Source organism: Hirundo rustica, chromosome 7, assembly GCF_015227805.2.
Source record: "Hirundo rustica isolate bHirRus1 chromosome 7, bHirRus1.pri.v3, whole genome shotgun sequence".
Taxonomy (NCBI): domain Eukaryota; kingdom Metazoa; phylum Chordata; class Aves; order Passeriformes; family Hirundinidae; genus Hirundo; species Hirundo rustica.
In genome coordinates, this window is record NC_053456.1 from 18,408,893 (window position 1) to 18,427,720 (window position 18,828).

Genomic DNA, 18,828 nt, shown 5'->3' on the forward strand with positions numbered 1-18,828 from the left:
GCCTATTCCAGTGCTTGACAATCCTGTCAGTGGAGAATTTTTCCCCAGTATCTAATCTAAACTTCTCCTAGTACAACTTGAGCCCATTTCCTCATCCTGCCTCTTGGGAAAAGAGCCTGATCCCCACCTCGCTACAGCCTCCTCCTGGGTTCATCAGTGCTAGGTGGCAGCAGGTCCTTTGGTGTTGAGGACAAAAAAACCCAAACACTAACAACAAAACTCTTATTTAAGCAGTGACCGTAATAAGTCAGAAGTGTCATAATACACTTTTCAATGGGGTAAGAGGTAACCCTGTTCCCACAGGCAGCAGCACATCAGCAGATAACTTTCCTAAGCTTTCCTAAACAGAGCATGTCTAAATGGGATCAATTCTCCATTGGTCCATAAACCAGGTGCTGGCTCTCTGCTTGACTGTCTGCTCCACAATGGGTTGTAAGACTGGACTGGACAGCATGAAGGTAGTTGTGGAGAGTAGACAATAAGTCATTGTTTTTCTCTAAAGGATCATTGTTTAAATGTTAATTTTTTAAATTCTTCATGGTGGGAGTGGTTCATAATGTGCTGAAAGAAATTTTAACAACCTTTATTGTAGCAGTGGTTCATGAGCATAAGTCAAACAGACAATTTAGCTAATATTTAACAGGAAAATAATTATTAATGGTTCAGGTATTAATTAGAAAATGGGAACAACGCTGTCTCTGAAATAAGTTCTTATGGGGAGAGGCTGTTTTGTACGGGTCTCCTTTCTTGGAGGAGGATCCAAAAATTGCACTTAGCTTAACACCGAGTTCTTGCTGAGGGCACTAGAGGGCTCTTACACACACTGAAAGGATAGTGGTAAAGAATTCAGCTACCCTAAAATTTGGTGTCTGAAGCAAACTGTTAGCAATACAACAGTGGGACAGAAGGCAGAAGGTGAGCTATCCTGTAAGGAAACTGCATTGCTACCAGAGTGGGAACTAGCTGGTTAAGGCTGAGGTTTCTCAAGCGAGAAAATTAATATTGTTTAGTGTCTGAAAAGGTACTTTTCTAATTTGACTAAAATGACAACAAAATAAGTCATTGAGCATGTAGTTGTTTTGCAAATTCTGTCATTGAATCAATTAAAATTATTATGCTAAAATAACCACAAACAAAAAGTTACATAATGGAACAGTTATAGAGTTAACATGCTTTTTTAAATTACAGTTCTCAAAAAGGTTTTATATCAATAGTCTGCTAAAGCATTCCTTTACCAACAGTAAATATTTTCATATTTTGGTACTTTTCAATTTTAACAACCAAGTGAATTTGAAGTATATAGGAGAGTCTGTGTTTTAGACTTCTTTTTATGGGAATCTAGGTCTAGAAGAGCTGTCAACTTTAAAATAGAAAAGAATTTATAAGTCTAAAGGAATGTCTAAAGGAGTTACCTAAACCATCTATGAGTTTTCTGGTTTATATCTGCTTTTTCAAGAGGCACTGAGATGTATCACAGTCCTCATGGGACCCTTGTCGCAGAAGGCAAACAAAAATTTCTGGTGGAATAACACTGCAGCGAAGGCACTGTCCCCTACAAGTTGTTACAACGACCATGTGGACCATACATAGTTTTATGGATTTTGAGTCTCCCATTACCTGCCCTCTTATCACCTCTTGGAAGCTATAATTTTTAACTCTTTCTCACACTTTTGGTCAAGAATTAAGTCCTTTATACACTCATTTATGCACATCTACGAAGAAGTGTCAAAATAAATGATTAAGAATTGAATACACTGGCTTATGAGAAGTTAAACTAAAAAGCAATCAAACAAAATCCCACATATCAAAGACCCTCAAAAGATCAGAGAGAAATGCAAAAAAACATCCAAATACCTCTTTGCTTTCTTCCAGGTCTGATTCACTACTAAATTCTTCTGTGTTTAGATTTTCAAAGTCGGATTCACCCACAGCAATGGGCACTGTCACAGTGAGACTTGGGTTGTTTATGAATGACATGTAATCACTCTCATCAATTATGTATTTTTCCACACTGCTGCCTGTGCCTATACCACTGGTGGTTCCATTTGCATCTTTAACATAGTCATGGTCCTTGCTTAGTTCCACAGTTGTATGGTTAGAAATACAGCTATTTTTGTTGTTTAAATCTTCAAGTGGCTTGATTTCATCTAAAGCTTTCTGCTTTTTAACAAAGGCTTTTTGGATGAATTCACGTGCTTTTCTTTTTACATAATCTATGCCTTTCTGCATTCTTGCCACAGCAATCTGGAGATTGTTCATTTCGTTATCATCATCTGTCACGGCAAGGTTGTCTGCACTAAATGAGCTCAAAAGCAAGGCCAAAAATAGGTTCAGTACCTGCAGAAAGATTTAAAAACAGATGTTCCAGACTTTATTAAAAAAAAACCAAAAAAACCCCCAAAATTATTTTATTCAAACATGTCCTATTTGTGACATCAAAGATTGAAATTCCAGTAATTCACCATAACCAAAAACGTACCCTCAAAAATTTTTCTCATCTCCATAAAAACCAAGCTTATTTCACTTAGCTTAGGTCCTGCTCACTATTCAAAAATATTACTAATATTCAAAATATTCAAAAATATGACTAATATCTATAAATGTGTCTTTAAGTCCCCACGGTATATAAATATTTTGGTGTCATAGCTTATAATCTAAAAATGGAGATATCAAATTTGCTGTTCAGCATCATAAAAAAGTTTAATTTGTTCTATCACACAACAGAAATTAGATTATTCAGGTGACTAATCATATGGTATAAATAATAAAAAAAAAATCCCCAGCAAATGGTTTATAAAGAGCCCATAAACTAAAATTATTTGGAGCGAAAAATATTTTCAAAGGGCCAAAAGAGAAATTAGTTGCATTCTTAAGTGCCCACTCTGACATTCTTAGAATTTTGACAGGGCAGAATATTTTGTTCTCTATCCAAAAAAACTCTTAAGCTTAACTTTAAGCATTTCTTGAAACCACCTGCTTAAGTGCTTTGTTGAAGCAATGCCAGAGCACTTAGTTCACTTCAGGACTGAGACCACTCTCTTGCCAAATCATTTTTTGTTAACACTTTGATTACATACCACTAGGTTTCCAATCACCATGACCATCATGAAGACTGTAAGGCACATAGCTTGGCCTGCAACCTCCATGCAGTCCCACATGGTTTCGATCCATTCTCCACACAGCACTCGGAATACAATCAGGAAAGAGTGGAAAAAGTCTTGCATGTGCCAGCGAGGAAGCACGCAGTCACTTGCGATTTTGCAGACGCATTCCTTGTAGTTTTTCCCAAACAGCTGCATCCCAACCACAGCAAAAATGAACACGATGATGGCCAGCACCAGGGTCAGATTCCCCAAAGCTCCCACGGAGTTACCAATGATTTTTATCAGCATATTTAGGGTTGGCCAAGATTTTGCCAGTTTGAAAACTCGTAACTGGAAGGAAAGAAAAATATTGTTGAGAGAACCAGAAATACAAGGATATTTTAAAGTTCGTTTGTGGAATTATATTGATGCAAAATATGCCTTTAGTTGGACTGTTCAGAGTGTATCATCTTGTCTAAACTTATGAATATGGAAGTTTCCCTCAAGAAAAATTTGTAAAATTGTAATTTGATATTCTCAAAGCATGGCTTTTACTGAAGATCGAAGATGCTACTGATTCGAACTGAAAATCTAAGGTTCACCTGTTAAAATCATCTGGACAACTTTTCAACTAGTATGTGTAGAGATTTATTCCTGTGATGCCAATCAGAGCATAATACCACTAGTGAGTCAATTTATTTCTGCATAGTGGGTTGCTTAAAGTGTGAATTTCCAAGGGATACATTGGAAATAGGTCCAAGGTGCCCATGGCTATCTGTTTGGATCTCTATCAATTCCCACTGAAGACTCTAAGATGCCACAATTAGTAAGGATTTGGGCTAATGAGACTGTCCTTAGGATCAGTATCATGGCAAATATCAAGCAAATTTCTAAGACAAAAATAAAATTATTTTAATGAAGCCACATTGAAAAATCTATACAATTGAAGTATATTTACCAATCTGAATGATCGAAGAACTGACAGTCCTTCCACATCTGCAAGACCAAGTTCAACCAAGCTAAGGGTCACAATAAAACCATCAAAAATATTCCATCCTTCCTGGAAATAATAGTAAGGATCCATTGCAATTATCTTGAGAAACATTTCTGCTGTGAAGATTCCAGTGAAGACCTGAGTTCAAAGGGCAGTTTGTTATTGCACGGTGAAACATAAGACTCTAGATCTAGTTGTTGTCTAGGTTTTTAATTCAAGCTATGTCTTACCCAAAAGCTATAATTAAATATAATTACATTTACTGTAGTGATTTATTATGCCCACCTTCCCTTAACAAGTGTCAGAAAACCAGGTAACTTTCCTATTAATTAAATTTTATACTACATGAAACTTCTGTTTTATAACATTTAAAATCCATTTTCAACTCTCTAGGGATATGGACTTTCTCATGTACTGTACAAACAATGTCCCAAATTTGATTTTCAGAACATAAACCAGAATGCTTTCTAAGAAATTATGTGGTATAACTCTTTCTTTGGATACAAATTACGAATGAGGCCAAATCTAAGACTACAGGAGGGCAGTTTCTTGCCTGCTATGTATGACCTGCCATTCAGTTCAACAGAGCTGTGATTATTTATACCAGATGAATAAATGGTATATTATAATGTACCTCAGTTTATACAACAACTGATATACTTTATAATGTGTTAAGGTACAACACTTTCCTGAAGTTGAGCAACGTTTGCCTGGGTGTGCCCAGAGAGTTCAGCAAAGTTGGTTGGCTTAAACACTTCAATGTCAGGAATAAAAGAGTATTTAAGAATGCATTTTAAACAAAGTGCTGGTGGTAGTTGTTTCTCATCGAGTTTCTATGCAGAATTAAGTAGGAATTATATTTAAGATCCACCAAAGTAATAACCCTGAGTGGCTTTGAGAGATGTCTTGAGAGAATTTCTTCTAGGATAGGAATGTACTAAAGCCACAATTAAAAACTGCTCGAGCCCTGCTCTGAAATGGTTTGTCGTTGTTTGGGGGTTTTTTGGGTTTTTTTGGGGTTTTTTTGGTTGTTGTTGTTGTTGATTGTTTTGTTTTGTTTTGTTTTTGTGGGGGGGGGGTGTTGTGGTTTTTTGTTGTTGTTGGGGTTTTTTGTTTGTGTTTTTTTGGTGGTTTTTTTTGTTTTTGTTTTGATAACCCATTTTCCAGCAAGCTAAAAAGAAAGTAGGGCAGCTAAAGGGAATAATAATCTAAGTGGGATAATCAGAAGACAGGAAAGAAGAGTCTGTCGGACTTGCTCTGCCTAGGAACACCAATACTCAAGATAGATTGTTACAGTCTTTAAATTCTCTCTAGATACAAACACTAGAGAGAAGAAGGTTAACAGTTTTTAAGGTACAGGATTGGAACCCCTGAGAAAGACATAGGAATGATACAGATTGAAACGCTGACTTTGGTTACTAACAATCAGAATGGCACAAGGAGATTTAAAGTGGAACTACTGGAGCAGGCAACCTACGAACCTACGAGGTCCTCTCTTCTGCAGAAGAAGTTTATGTCAGGGAGCCTAAAACTGGAAAAATATTGTGCTTATAGACAGGTTTTCTCACACTCCCTTTGTTGTCAGTGGTGCACCAAGAATTGTATGGAATTTTCTTGGTTGGAAAACAAACCAATAAAATGCTACAAGACTTTACATTTTATTAGAAAACAAAGGTTCAGCATTTCTCTTAAGTATATAAAAATCAGCTGTACATTTTTCTATTCATTTTAAATACTGTAGTTATTTACATGATCTATTTGTTTCTCATTACAAAACAAGGATTATTAAAAATGACATTATAAGAAATCAATTCTTAAAATAAGAGATAAAGTAGGACTGTAGCTGCAGATACTTCTATGTGATCAAACCTGTCAGTTCAAAAGCATGAGAGCTAGAAAAAGTTAACTCATGAAATCTTTAATAATTTATCTTTTTGAAGAAGAGAGAAAGGGAGAAAATGCAGCTGACAACATGAGGAAAATATATCTTATTAATTATCAGAGGATAAAAACAATAAAAAATAGGTGAGGAAAAAGTACTGTGGGATATTTTTTACATAAAGCAGAGAAAGAAAACTATCCACTTATCCATATAAAAATACTTTTGCAGGAGAAAATTCTAGAAATGGTTTTAAAATGATCTTTTAGCTATTGTAAGTTTCTGCTCAGGAAACTGCAATTAAAAACACATTCATAATTTAAAGATTTGAATTGTATTGATTGAGAAACTAACACTGCATTTATTTGCATAGTGTCTCTTTCATGGAAGCAGTGCTCTCCCTGGTTTAGTAGCTACACAAATCAAACTCTGCTTAAGATGAACTTTACTTAATGTAGCATAGGAGCCAATTTTTAAAATTTTAATTAGGTTTTGCAGAACACAACAGTATATTGATTTTACAGTATCCTAATGAGTCAGGGTTGACAGTCAAATTTCCAAAAATGTTCTGATACTTATATCTGACGGCCAATAAATATCCAAAAAGCTGTTAAAACTTTTTCTTTCAGTTATTACAGGCATATTTCCTTCCAAATCATGAACGTAAAACCCCAACAAACTTACCAGATTTCCAACTGAAAGTACATTATTGAATTCGTCGGTCATCGGATAATGTTCCATAGCCATAAAGAGTGTATTTAAAACAATGCAAATTGTAATAGCCAGGTCAACAAATGGGTCCATTACCACTAAGTTGACAATATGCTTAACTTTTAACCAATGTGGACTGCAGTCCCAGATCAAGAAAATGTTTGCAAATTTATACCAACATGGCGGGCATTTCTGTCTCGATTCTTCAAGTTCTGTGGGGAAAAGAAAGTTTATATATGTAATTATGCGCTTTTTCTAAGATTCTTCATTCCAATATGAATTGTACCAGTCAAGTTTTCAGTCTGTACTGGTACTGATTAGCCTCCTTTAAGCTCCCATTCCACAGGGCTTTTAAGGAAAGTCTTGAAAAATTGCTGTTGAATATATCTGCTATGTCCAAAGCTTATCTGTTAAGCACAACTTCTTTGTATTCCAATCACTATGCCAATCAGCAGCAATTTATGCATCGGTTTGTATTTTGTATTTAATTTTTCCTTGATTGCACTTTAGCTTGTTTCTCCCACCTACTGTTCTAGTATGTAAATATTTTTATTCTGAATTTTGTAGCATTTAAGTGAAAATTTTCATTCCATATTCAAGGAAAAAAAAAATTGATCATTTGTTCACTTTACAGAATAACTGAATAAATATAACTGCAAAAATGTATGTATATTTTAACAATAGTTGCATATGTTTGAAAAATGTTCAGTGGGTTTTTTGTGTCCAATAAAACATTTTTAATTACTATGCATAAGCATCTACTCAGTTATGACCATGCACATGAGTTAGATGGGGACAAAACAATGAGAAATGCTACCTTATGTAATAACTTTAATGCTTACTTATGTTATAACCTTAATAAATAAAGAGCTTTGAGTTTACTGATAAATATGTGTCAGTTTGTTGGACGTTATCTGTACTTAAGCTATTTTAAATCTGTTTTCAAGTTTCAGCTCAAATTTTCAGAAATCCGTGGGAAAAACAGGATTAAAGATTAAACTATGCATAGCACACACCTTCCACAGTGTTTGTGAGGATGCTAGCAATACTCATGGCTCTTTCTCTTAAAGCTGGATCTTCCAGGAAGTCCATAGAAATGTGAAAAGAACCTGATATTCTCTTCCTCATTTCTGGTTCCGTCGTGGTGCCCTATGCAGAGAACGAGAGTAGGTGAGGCCACGTTGAAGAAACAACCAGATAAGCAAATACTACATAAGCCTGTTAGTAGTGTCTTAGCTTGGATGCGTGCTCCGTGCACTTCATATTTTACCATGTCAGACTTTTATTACTTTTTAGTACTTTGTAAATAATTTTAGAAAGGCATTAGGTACCCATATTTCAAGATTGAAGAGAGAATTTATTTACTTAATTTTTGCATTTTTTCCTTCAAGATACGAAAAGTCTTTAAACATTTAAACAAATTGAAAAGGGTTGAGTTCAAAATACTGCACAAAATTTTACAAACTGTAATTTTTTTTTTCCTTGCTCCTGCTGACAGAATATCCTGGGCTTTATAACATTATAGTCTTTTCTCCTAATCAAACTGTAGTAAGTAAGAAAAGTCTGACTTCCTCATGCTTCCTCATGCTAGTACTTTTTAGCAATCTGAGTAGACAAATTTGGACTAAGCAAGAAATTTTTGGAGACATTTTCTCTTACCTTGTGTATGGTAAGAGAATGGCAGCAATATGTGCTGAACATACGTTCACACAGACATTTGCATTTTTGGAAGTATGTATTGAACTGTGACCTTCCAATGGACTATTTGTTGTCTATACTACAATACTCCACCAGAAATGGATGGAAAATATATAGGAATGAGAAATAAATGGTAATAAGGAATTGACAACTTCCTTACATTTTTAACCAGGCTGATAAGGAAGAATAATATCAAAATTAACTACTAATGTTAATTTTGATAATGGAAATACAGCATCATATTGATTGCAGTCATATAACATTTTTTGTATACTATTTTCTGTTGATGTCAGTATGTTGTATTATATTATAATATATCAAAATATCCTATGCCTACAATAGCTAGATGGACCTTTAGATCAGCTAAAGGAAAGTATGGCACAGTAATACAGTGAAGCATAGCATTTTTATGAATGTGTATGGGGTTTTTTGTGTTTTTTTTACTTGGAAACTGTGACTTGCATTTGTTAGTTATGAGAAACTTCGTAAGTAAATGCTTAGGTTGCAAACCTATCTTAGCTGTTTTATTTAGTAAAGATTTTACAAGATGCAGGAGCATTCACAGCTTGACCAACCAGGAAGCATTGCCAAGGGTTCCATTCTGTAGACAACACTGGCTGGTGCAGTAAGGAAGGGCCACCATGCCTAAGCTATTTAAAACTTTCTTACATTGTCATCAGTAGCTGGTTTATCTATTATCACCTCTGGCAGAAGCTGTCCAACAGGCGATGTAGGAACAGATGGTCCACCAACCAGGGAAACCACCCCATTGCAATCCACGGTGCTGTGCATCTTCCCATTCACTGGAAACACTGCCAGCATCCTGGATGACCTGCTGGCCTGGCTAATGTTACTGTTGCGCCGTTCACCGTGTCTGCGCGGCACGAAGAGAGAATCTCTTCTGCTGTCGTTGTCTTCAAAAGTGCTGTGCTCATCATCAGCAAAGTCATTTTCTGATCCTACATCCTTTGCTCGACCTCTGAAGCTGAAAAGACTTGTTCTGCTGTTGCGCCTTGGGGAAAACAGGGAGCCACGAATACTCAGCAAAGACTGCAGGCAAACAAAATATGTGATTATTAGCTGAAATCCTCAAAGTTAGCACTGTTATTAGATTAGCATTGGATTTCTTTTTTCCTTAAATGAGAATAACTATATTACCCGGTAGCTACATGGTACTGTGAAATTTTTGCATGCATTTCATTAGAGATACTTTTTGCAGATAGAAGTATCAGTGTTCATGGATTCCTAAGACAAAACCAGTGCTGAAAGCTCCTTTTTCAGCAAAAGTAGTCATAAAGACTAGTTGCATAATTCCCACCAAGAAAAAAAGGAAGTCCGTACATGCACTTTTTTTCATGTATGAAGCATCTTGCCCATAGTGAACAAATATTGGTTCAAACATCACTAAAACAAGAGGAAAGTGTGAGGCTATTATAACAGAAAAATACTGTAGCATTTTAACAAGTCGAGGTAATATATAATCATGCTAAAAGAAATCCTACATAATCAATCAGAGAATATTTTAATATGATTTGTAAATAATCCTGTTAGAAGAACAGAGATATAAGGTTACATTTAATTCTGAGGGGTTTTTTTACAAGGTAATCTAGCAGCTGGAGCACTTCCTCTCAAGCACTAGCAACACTAATTAAGGTAATAAAAGTATCAGTATTTCCTTTGTTTATGCAGTAGCATCATATTACTGTACTTTAGGAAGACTAAAGTAGTTTTGCAACAGCCTATGATGCTTTAAATATATGTTTTTACTAAAAAAAATCTATAGGCAATACCTGGTGTGGAGAAGAATACTTCTTTTCATATGTCAGTCTATTGCCTTCAATAGACAATCGGAAACCTTTCCTTCTGATGCTGTCTTCTGATTCAGACTTGTGAAATTCATCTTCATCTTTTTCTTCTCCTCCAGACTGTTCTTTCTGTTTCCTTTTTTTCCTTCTATTTCTCCTCTCTTTTGCACTCTTTGAGCTCAATTTTGATGCGTCTGAGGAGCTTTCTGAGAGCCCTCCTGCTTCTCCTCCAGCACTGGGCTCCCTGGACTCTGCAGATGCTGTTACTGCTGCTGCTGCCACTGCTGCTGCCTGCCATGATGCAGAAGGAATTTATGTCACTGAGTGAACCATGACACAGTGTTTTCCTTTCTTTAATTTACTTATACATAATTTCTACTCCATAGGTTCCAGATCTTACCACGTAGGCTACCCTCTCCCTAGGTTTTTCTTTTAATTGTTATTAATCAGTTGACTCAAGATATGTGTTGGTCCTAGACTTCTCTCATCCTTCATGAGTAAATTTTAAATGCAGAAGTCTACCAGACTGTGTTAATGGCATTAGACTAGAAAAATATAGTGAATAACTGATACCTAGTTTTGCATATTCCTTCTCGATGGCTGAATCATTCACAATACCCTTCTTCAGCGCAGAATAGAAAACCTCTGACCTAGCTCTGCCATTGAAAGACCAACAGGGTGCTTTATATTTCCAATTTCAGAAAGCAGAAATTGAATATCTCTAGTAAACTCCCTTCCTCAGAGTCCTGCATTACTACACCATAAGCGATACCTGTGCTGCTTCTTGTTGCTTCTTCAGTTGTTCCAGCATCTGCTGAAATTCTGCCTCTTTCTGCTCTGCTTCTTCCAGGGTTGCTTGATTCTGTTCTTCATAGGCCATGGCAACCACAGCCAGGATCAGGTTTATCAGATAGAAAGAGCCCAGAAAAATCACCAGGACAAAAAATATCATATATGTCTTCCCAGCAGCACGAAGAGTCTGGAAATAATAATACATTTATAAGCAAGCGTATGTTAACAGAAATTCTATTTTTCATACTGTTAAAATTCAGATAAGAAAATTGACTATAGACCTTTTACATCATTGCTATAAACATATTTGGTCTATTTTTCATTAAAAATTTCTCACCAATTGATAAAGGTTTTCCCAGAAGTCCTGAGTCATTAGCCGAAACAGTGACAGGAAAGCCCAGCTGAAAGTGTCAAAACTTGTGTACCCATAGTTGGGGTTTCTGCCAGCTTTCACGCAAGTATATCCTTCTGGGCACTGCCTACAAAGACAAACTGGACATTACCTATTTAGTCATTTTTAATATTTATCAGCTAGATGTTAGTATACTCATATGTGCAGCCAGAACTGCAAGATAACATTTTGCCATGTTTCCTCATCAGGTATTGCTCTTCCCATTACTTATCAACCAGGCAGGAGCTATACTGACATGAAACTACTCATTTATCATGCAAACATCCAGTTTACCTGACCAATCCACTGAGCTCTGATCAGGAGCACAGATCCTAAGCCCAGAGTAAAAGCCTTTTTTATGTGAAAGGAAGTGGTGACTCAAAATAAGCCCCACTCAAACTGCCCATCTATGGAACATGGATCTAATTTCTACACAGTGCAATAATATTATGAAATTCGGTCTTACCCAGCATCAGAGCTATTTCCACAAAGCAGAGCATCGTTTTGCCCTTCCAGAAAATAAAAATGACCTGTATCAAAAAGAATTTTAAAAATTGTAAAATTCAAAATATAGCAAGTATCTCTAGAAGTTTTAAGGTGATTTCTGATCCAGTTTTAAACAAGCAGTGTTATTTTCTCAGCAGGACAAAAACTTTGGAGTAAATGACATTATGAATTTCATTAAACACTATTGCTCACAGCACTCACTGGTAAAATGCCAAGATTTACTAAAAATTCCGTCAAATGCTTCTGGATGTGAATTCTCCCTTCTGTCTGATCACTGAGGTAAATCATGCTTTGTGAAATAATGTATAGTTGTTTATTAGAATAATTACAATCTATCTGAAAAAAGATTCTCTTAATTTCTTCTAAACTCTCTGATCAGTATTGCCAGAGGTTTCAGTTTGTTGCTCACAAGCACTTGTAATAGTTATCTAATATATAAATCCTGCAAAAAGCCACCCAGCTGCCAGCGGCTCTGATGGTTATGGGTTTGCACACACTGCAGTTGTAGCCCACTGACTGAATGAAGTCCACAGGCAAACACCTAAATTTAACTCAGACATAATTACTGCAGCAGTCAAACTTCTTAAGTAAGATTTTAAGAGTACATGACAAAATTATTGAACACCTTAGTAAAATAAATCGAGTAAGTTCCACCAAATCACCCTGTAACAAACCATCCCATAGTCTGTACAGTAATGCCATAGTTAAAGGACATTTTAGATGGTTTAAGTAACAAAGACCTTGAGCTATCTCTTCTTTCAAGAACAAAGAGATGAGAAAAACTTTGTGCTTATAAAGATTCATCTTGACAGTGTCCTTGAGAAGTGTTTTTCTTTTCCTTCTCAAAGCAGATACCAACAGTCTTGATTGCTAAAATCTTGATTTTTGGAAGGATTCTCGCAGGAGAAGTTTCTCCTGTAACAACAATCTCCCATTTGGTGACAGGCATAAGGATGTTTTTTATACAGGGTCAGATCATGTGTCACATTTCTGATGGAATCCAAAAGTATTGCCTCAGGCTGTATGTAAGGACAGGGCAGGGACAATGGTGATGCTTCCCTGAGCACCTCCCTAGCTCAAACACTTCTGAACTGTAGCAGCTTCAGAATTAAGGTGGTACCTTTTTTTGCTTTCTGAGAAGATTTATACCCCATGCTGGATTTTTTTCCCATTTAACTGTCCTGTTAGATTATCTTAAAATTATCTCATTTGAAAATGAGTGCAGGTGAGTTTAAACTTGACTCTGCCTGGGCTGCCCAAGCAATGAAATCTAAATCTAATGAAATCTGAATCTGAGGAGGTGTCACAAGCTGCTGGCTCAACACGTATTGGTTTGCTGCAAGAAGGGACACAATACCTGGGCCAGCTGCATCACTCCATCCTGTGAGCAAAATTCACCTTTTGGAAAAATGAGTCTTTAAGCTGTACGTAGACCTGGTTCTGACATTTCACAGAGGACTCATTTTCAGTGTCTAATGATGTATCTGCATCTCACAGGGAACAATCTCCTGTGCTGTGCCAGCTGCACAGCCCTGTGTGTGGCTGCTGTCGCTCTGGGCTGGTGTGCATTGCAGAGCAGCTCTGTGCTGAAACACGGCTGTAAACAGAAAGCTGACGGGATGCTGGCCACAGCTGACCCTTAGGAAGCAAATCTTATTCTGCCTTATGTCAGCTAATGATGATTAAAACATGCTGGAACATAACAGCTTGTTGGGAAGAATGCAGACCTGCCTTGAAATGGTTTACATGGAGCAGTCAGTCCTGATCAGCACTGCACCAGCTGAGCTGAGCTGAGCTGCTACAACAGGTCTGCATTCAGGTCCTGTGCTTCAGACAAGATGTGCCCTGCAAGGGTGCTGTACTTGCCAGCCACACAGGCTTTCGAGTGCACTGATACACTTGGGCAAGTGCTCAAAATACTGTCATGATAGGAAAATTTTTGTAACACACAAGCTGAGCAGTATAAGCACGTACCCCTATCTAGATGCAAAATTTTGAATTGTGTTTTACCAAAGTAAAGTGCAAAAATCCCTCATTACATGAATGGTGTAAGTTTGGCTCCTCTTTAATTGATTGAGAAAAGCTCCCCGGTCGGTGAGCACCTAACTTCAAGCAAGACAAAGCTGTTTGTGTAAGCATAGGGTAAAACATGAGAAGCACAGAGAATAACTTGTTATTTCATAAAATAGATTGTGAGATGCTTTTTCTTGGGGGGGGGGGGGAAGGCTTATGGAAAGCTTGTTAAGATAAACCTCAGCTTATCTGGAACTAAGTTTTTCAGAATTCTTGGAAAAATAAAAAGGGGGTAAAGAAAAGACTGCTTGACTCATTAATGCCTTACATAAAGACCCTCTAAATGGTGTCTCCAAAAATGAGCTCAGTGGTAAAATTAGGGCTTACATGCCTTCTTCTGCATAGTATGCACAGTTAATGGCCGTATAATAATAACTTCCATAATTCTTACAAAAGACACTGCCATTGCACTGCTCTGAGCTGCAGGTAAAGAACTGCTTATTGCCCTGTGAAGCAGCTGGGTTTTGTATCTTGTCTGCCCACCCACATGCAAAAAGAGAGCAGGAAGCTGTGAGAAGATAATTTTTCTCTTTGAAACTGCTGGTAAGCAAGGATAACCTTATTAATTTCATAATAAGAGTTGTAATTTCATTTTAAATTTCACAATACATATGAAGTTCTGTAAATATACCAAAGGCTCATGTAGCCATTCAGTAAAGTACTTCCTGGAACCAATTCAATCAAGCTTCATTTTCAGGGGGCTTCAGGTCTTCTTTAAATCAAATTAAATCAGAACTTAATTTTATAAATTCTTTGTTTAAAAGTCAGAAAATTAAGTTTGGCCTTGAAGTCTTGGTCTTCATTAGGAGACTGCTTAGACTGTCATACGCCATGGCATGGAATCTCCATGAATTCACATGTTCAAGTAAATTGAGTTTCACAAAAAGATTGGTTTAAGAAATTCAGGTGGAAATCCATGAAATCCATCATAGCCATTGATTAGCTGTGTGATCACAGTTAGAAGCTGTCTCACTTCTATTCAAAATTTGTCTGGCTTTGACTTAGAGCTACTGAACCTGTTATATCTCTGCCTGCTAGATCAAAGATGTGTCTACGATGAAAATTCTGTTCCCTGTGGATTTTTTTTATTTTAACTGTGATCAAATCACCCCTTAAACCTTCTCTTTGATGTGCTAAGTAGGCTGAGCTCCTGGCCTATCTTGGTATAAGCCATGTTTTCCAACCCTTTAATCATTCTGCTCTGTTTTGAACTTCCTCCATTTTTTCAACTTTCTATCTAAATTGAACTTTATATAGTATTCCAGTAGCAACTGCAGTAATGCTAAATACAGGGGTAATTCTGTCTTCCTGGTCAATAATTTATTTATGTGAACAGGATATTATTTAGCTTTTTGGCTGAAGACTTTCAGCCTTAATTAGTCGGTGCTGGCTGCCCCAGAGTGCCTTAGGTGCTTCAGCCTCTCTACTGTTAAGGGTTTCCAGTTGCACTTCTATATCCTGCCTTTCCATTTCCCTGCAGCCTTACACACAAGCTGCTGTGGCAGTGTTTTCCAGAGCCTCTGTGTCCTCATGTTCTTCATGTCACTTTCGTTCTCATGACATTACACTTGTGAACACACTATTGCCACAGCAGGTACTCAAAGGAAGTCATTGTCTCTGGTATGAGACTCACCTCTCTTTCTCCTCCTTTCTCCTATTCTCTGCTTGTGGCTTTTGGTTTCTGTTAAGTGACCTAATAACATGCATGTGCAAGCTTAAAAACCAGCCAGCCGTGCAGCACCCACTCTGATCAAAGGGCACTCCAATTAGTGCTAATAGCACTGCAAGAAGGACAGAGCTGTAGGGAATTTGAGGAGATGCTAATGAAAATCACAGAGATGCTACGGGAAAAGTGTTGTGATCACTGCTGTGCTGGAAAGGACACCCAAGTGAGGAGACTCACCTCGAGACCCCATTACTTCTCTGCAGCTGGTCACTGTGATCTCTTCTCCTTTTCTCTCCCTCTCTCCCCTTCAGTTCTTAATTTACTCCAAAAGTAATTTTCACTGTTAGAGATGATGTGTGGGATCATCTGCAGTCTCTATGCAAACCTGTCTCAACACGAACTGTGAGCATTGATTTGTAGGACAGGTTTGTCTCCTCACATTTAACTGTACTGGAATGCATTTCTTTATCCACTCTCAGTTTGCCAGACTGCTCTGTGTCAGCAAAACTGGCTGAAAAGTCATGCATTGGGAAATTATCAAAGTGGAAAGATGCATTAGAATAATGTCAGAAGAACTTTGTCTGAGGTTGCTGCTGTTCAAGGTTTTAAATAATCCAGATGATGGAAGAAAACAGCAAATTTGGAAATGACACTGATCTGATAAGGATGGTGGTAAGCTTGAGGAAACAGTTACATTTTCAAAGGTCCAGGCCAGCTGGAGAGATGGTTTGAAAAAAATAGGGTGCTGTTCAGGCTGGAACAATTAACTGTGCAAATGCAAAGGGAAAACTCAATGAGGCAGAAGTCTAAAAGATCCAGGAGCAGGTAGATAAAAGCTGAACAATACCACAACTGCAAACAGCAATCTATATAGGATTTATGAAATAGAAGTCACTCTGCTGCCACTTCTTTCCTACTTAGTACACCTTATGTGGAGTAGAAATGCCTATATGCACTTGAAGAAGCATGCTTATGGAAAAGAAAGGATTCAGATGACAGATCAACATCCAGAAAATACATTGTAGGAGAAAGTGGTTAATGACCTGTGTTGTCTGGTGTACAAGAAGACTGAAAGAGAACAGGGTATAAAAGCACAAGAATAGTCCTAAATACTTCAGAAACAGTGATTAATGATAGGGATTTTTTTTTTTTTTAAATGACTGTTGCAGTTTATAAGAAAAATAAGCATTAATTTTAGCAGAAAAACCTGTTAGACTTCAACCTCCCTCAATAATAATAATAATAATAATGATAATAATAATAATAATAATAATAATAATAATAAAGCACAAGAATAAATGGAAGGTGAAAATACTGAGGACTTCATCACTTGACTTCTCATTGCATATCAGAAGTCTCTGATATCTGCCAGAAAGAGCATAGCATGCTGCTGCTCACCTTGCCTTGGATAACAGAATGGAAAATATTTAAGACTACTAAGTAATTTTAAGAATTCTTTCTGTCTCAGGGGAGATGTGAATTTGGCAGATGGAGCTGAGAAAAAGAGCTATACCAAGCAGCAAGATCACGTTCCTTGTTCCCTTGTTCCATGTTCCATGCAGGCCTTCAGAGCAGACATATGAAAGAGAAAATAGTTTTCCTGTTCTGTCTTAACGAAATGTATTATCCCTTCCCCTCCTTCCTTCTAAGAAGGGGGTAAGCCACAAACCGCTTCAGTGAGAATTCTGCAGCAATACTTACTTTCATCCTCAATGTATCCCTTCCAGTCAAACGGAGTCACTGTTGAATTAACCAATGTACCATTTTCACCTATTGTGCTGTTCAGCTGGGAAGTAATATTTGTTTCCAAAGTAAAATTTTCTGGAGGCCACTGCAGGCATTTATTCCTCAGGTTGCCCATGAACAGCTGCAGCCCTATCAGTGCAAATACACTCAGACAAAACACAGTCAGGATCATCACATCCGAGAGCTTCTTCACAGACTGAATCAGGGCTCCCACTATAGTCTTCAGGCCTGCAAATGGAAAGGAGTTTTTATTCTGATGTTGGAAACTTTTTCAAAGCACAAAAATGACAGTGTCTCCCAGTAAAGTTACAGATTTCATGCAGAAGCCCAAGTAAATGATTGTAATGTCTGTGAAACAACATTTTTGTGAAGAGCTTTTTCACTTGCGAAAATGAATAAATAGCTGAATTTTATGTCCACTTGAAACTGTGAATGGAATGAGTTGCATATATTTCAAAACAACTTGTTTTAATGATAAAACAAGCAACTATTTTTTATTCATGCTGTACATTGATCTCACATAAAAATCTTCTTTCTTTTCATTTGTCAATACATCTTGCTCCAAACCTTTACTACTATCAGTTTTATAACATGCTAGATTTAGAAGACAGTAGCAAAAAGCCTGTTCGACAATAAATAGGATTCAAATTTAATGCTATAAAACTGGAAATGGTTTGGAAAATTGTAGCTTTTTAAGATAATAAATCCCCCATGCAACACCCATGCTATTCTTTATTATCTTATTCCTTCATCTTCTTAGTAAGTCAACAGTTTCTTCAAACAGTTTTATTTTTAGACACGAATATTCACAACAAATACCACATAACATCATGTAGGTAGGATACACATGGGTAAGAAAACTTCAGGGTTACTAATATTCATTGAATGTGGAGTAGAAAGCTTGACGTCATACGATGCAAACCACACACACTGTGTACTGCAATGTCTCATGCAAGAATCTGTTAAACTCAAAGGCTGATTTCGAAAGGAAAGTGCTCATTTTCAAAAGCAATGAATCAGAGATTTCAGTGAACTCTGATACCTTCTGATTCCTGCTTTTTTTTTTGTGGAAAGAAATAAGACTTATATTTAAAAAATATGAATTCTGTTTTGGTGAATTAAAGTCAGCCTCAGTGTTTAACCTCTCTCTCACCTGGAATGACTGATATTGTTTTCAAAGCTCGGAGAACTCTGAATGTTCTCAACGCTGAGACATTGCCCAGGTCCACAAACTCTGTCACATATCTGTAATAGGGGAGTTCACACACAAACACAATGACAGGATAAAAAGGAACAGTTGGGAGGTAAAAGGGGCCTAACACCTTACACCAGTTACTTCTTACCTGGAATTACAGAAATAGTTTTCAAAGCTCTCAATACTCTGAAAGTTCGAAGAGCTGAAACATTGCCTAGGTTTACAAATTCTGTTACATACCTGTAGGATTAAATCACAGTTATTCAGAATTTAGGCAAAGTTTATGCT

At 37.0% G+C, this 18,828-nt stretch overlaps 1 protein-coding gene across 5 annotated transcripts in view; it reads right to left on the bottom strand.

Moving 5' to 3' along the window:
* LOC120754910 (sodium channel protein type 1 subunit alpha) overlaps positions 1–18,828 on the bottom strand; it is a 93,221-nt gene that overhangs the window by 33,755 nt on the left and 40,638 nt on the right. For 2 of the 5 annotated variants that reach the window (XM_058421279.1, XM_058421280.1), the window contains exons 7-18: positions 18,499–18,590; positions 17,301–17,573; positions 11,820–11,883; positions 11,300–11,441; positions 10,943–11,149; positions 10,156–10,461; positions 9,035–9,415; positions 7,684–7,816; positions 6,641–6,879; positions 4,042–4,215; positions 3,078–3,434; positions 1,855–2,337 (exon numbers count right to left, since the gene is read on the bottom strand). In XM_058421279.1, coding sequence (XP_058277262.1) covers positions 1,855–2,337; positions 3,078–3,434; positions 4,042–4,215; positions 6,641–6,879; positions 7,684–7,816; positions 9,035–9,415; positions 10,156–10,461; positions 10,943–11,149; positions 11,300–11,441; positions 11,820–11,883; positions 17,301–17,573; positions 18,499–18,590 — 2,851 coding nt within the window. Of the gene's footprint in view, positions 1–1,854; positions 2,338–3,077; positions 3,435–4,041; positions 4,216–6,640; positions 6,880–7,683; positions 7,817–9,034; positions 9,416–10,155; positions 10,462–10,942; positions 11,150–11,299; positions 11,442–11,819; positions 11,884–17,300; positions 17,574–18,498; positions 18,591–18,688; positions 18,781–18,828 lie in introns of all 5 variants that reach the window. The other 3 variants (XM_058421282.1, XM_058421278.1, XM_058421281.1) reach the window with 3 other exon arrangements.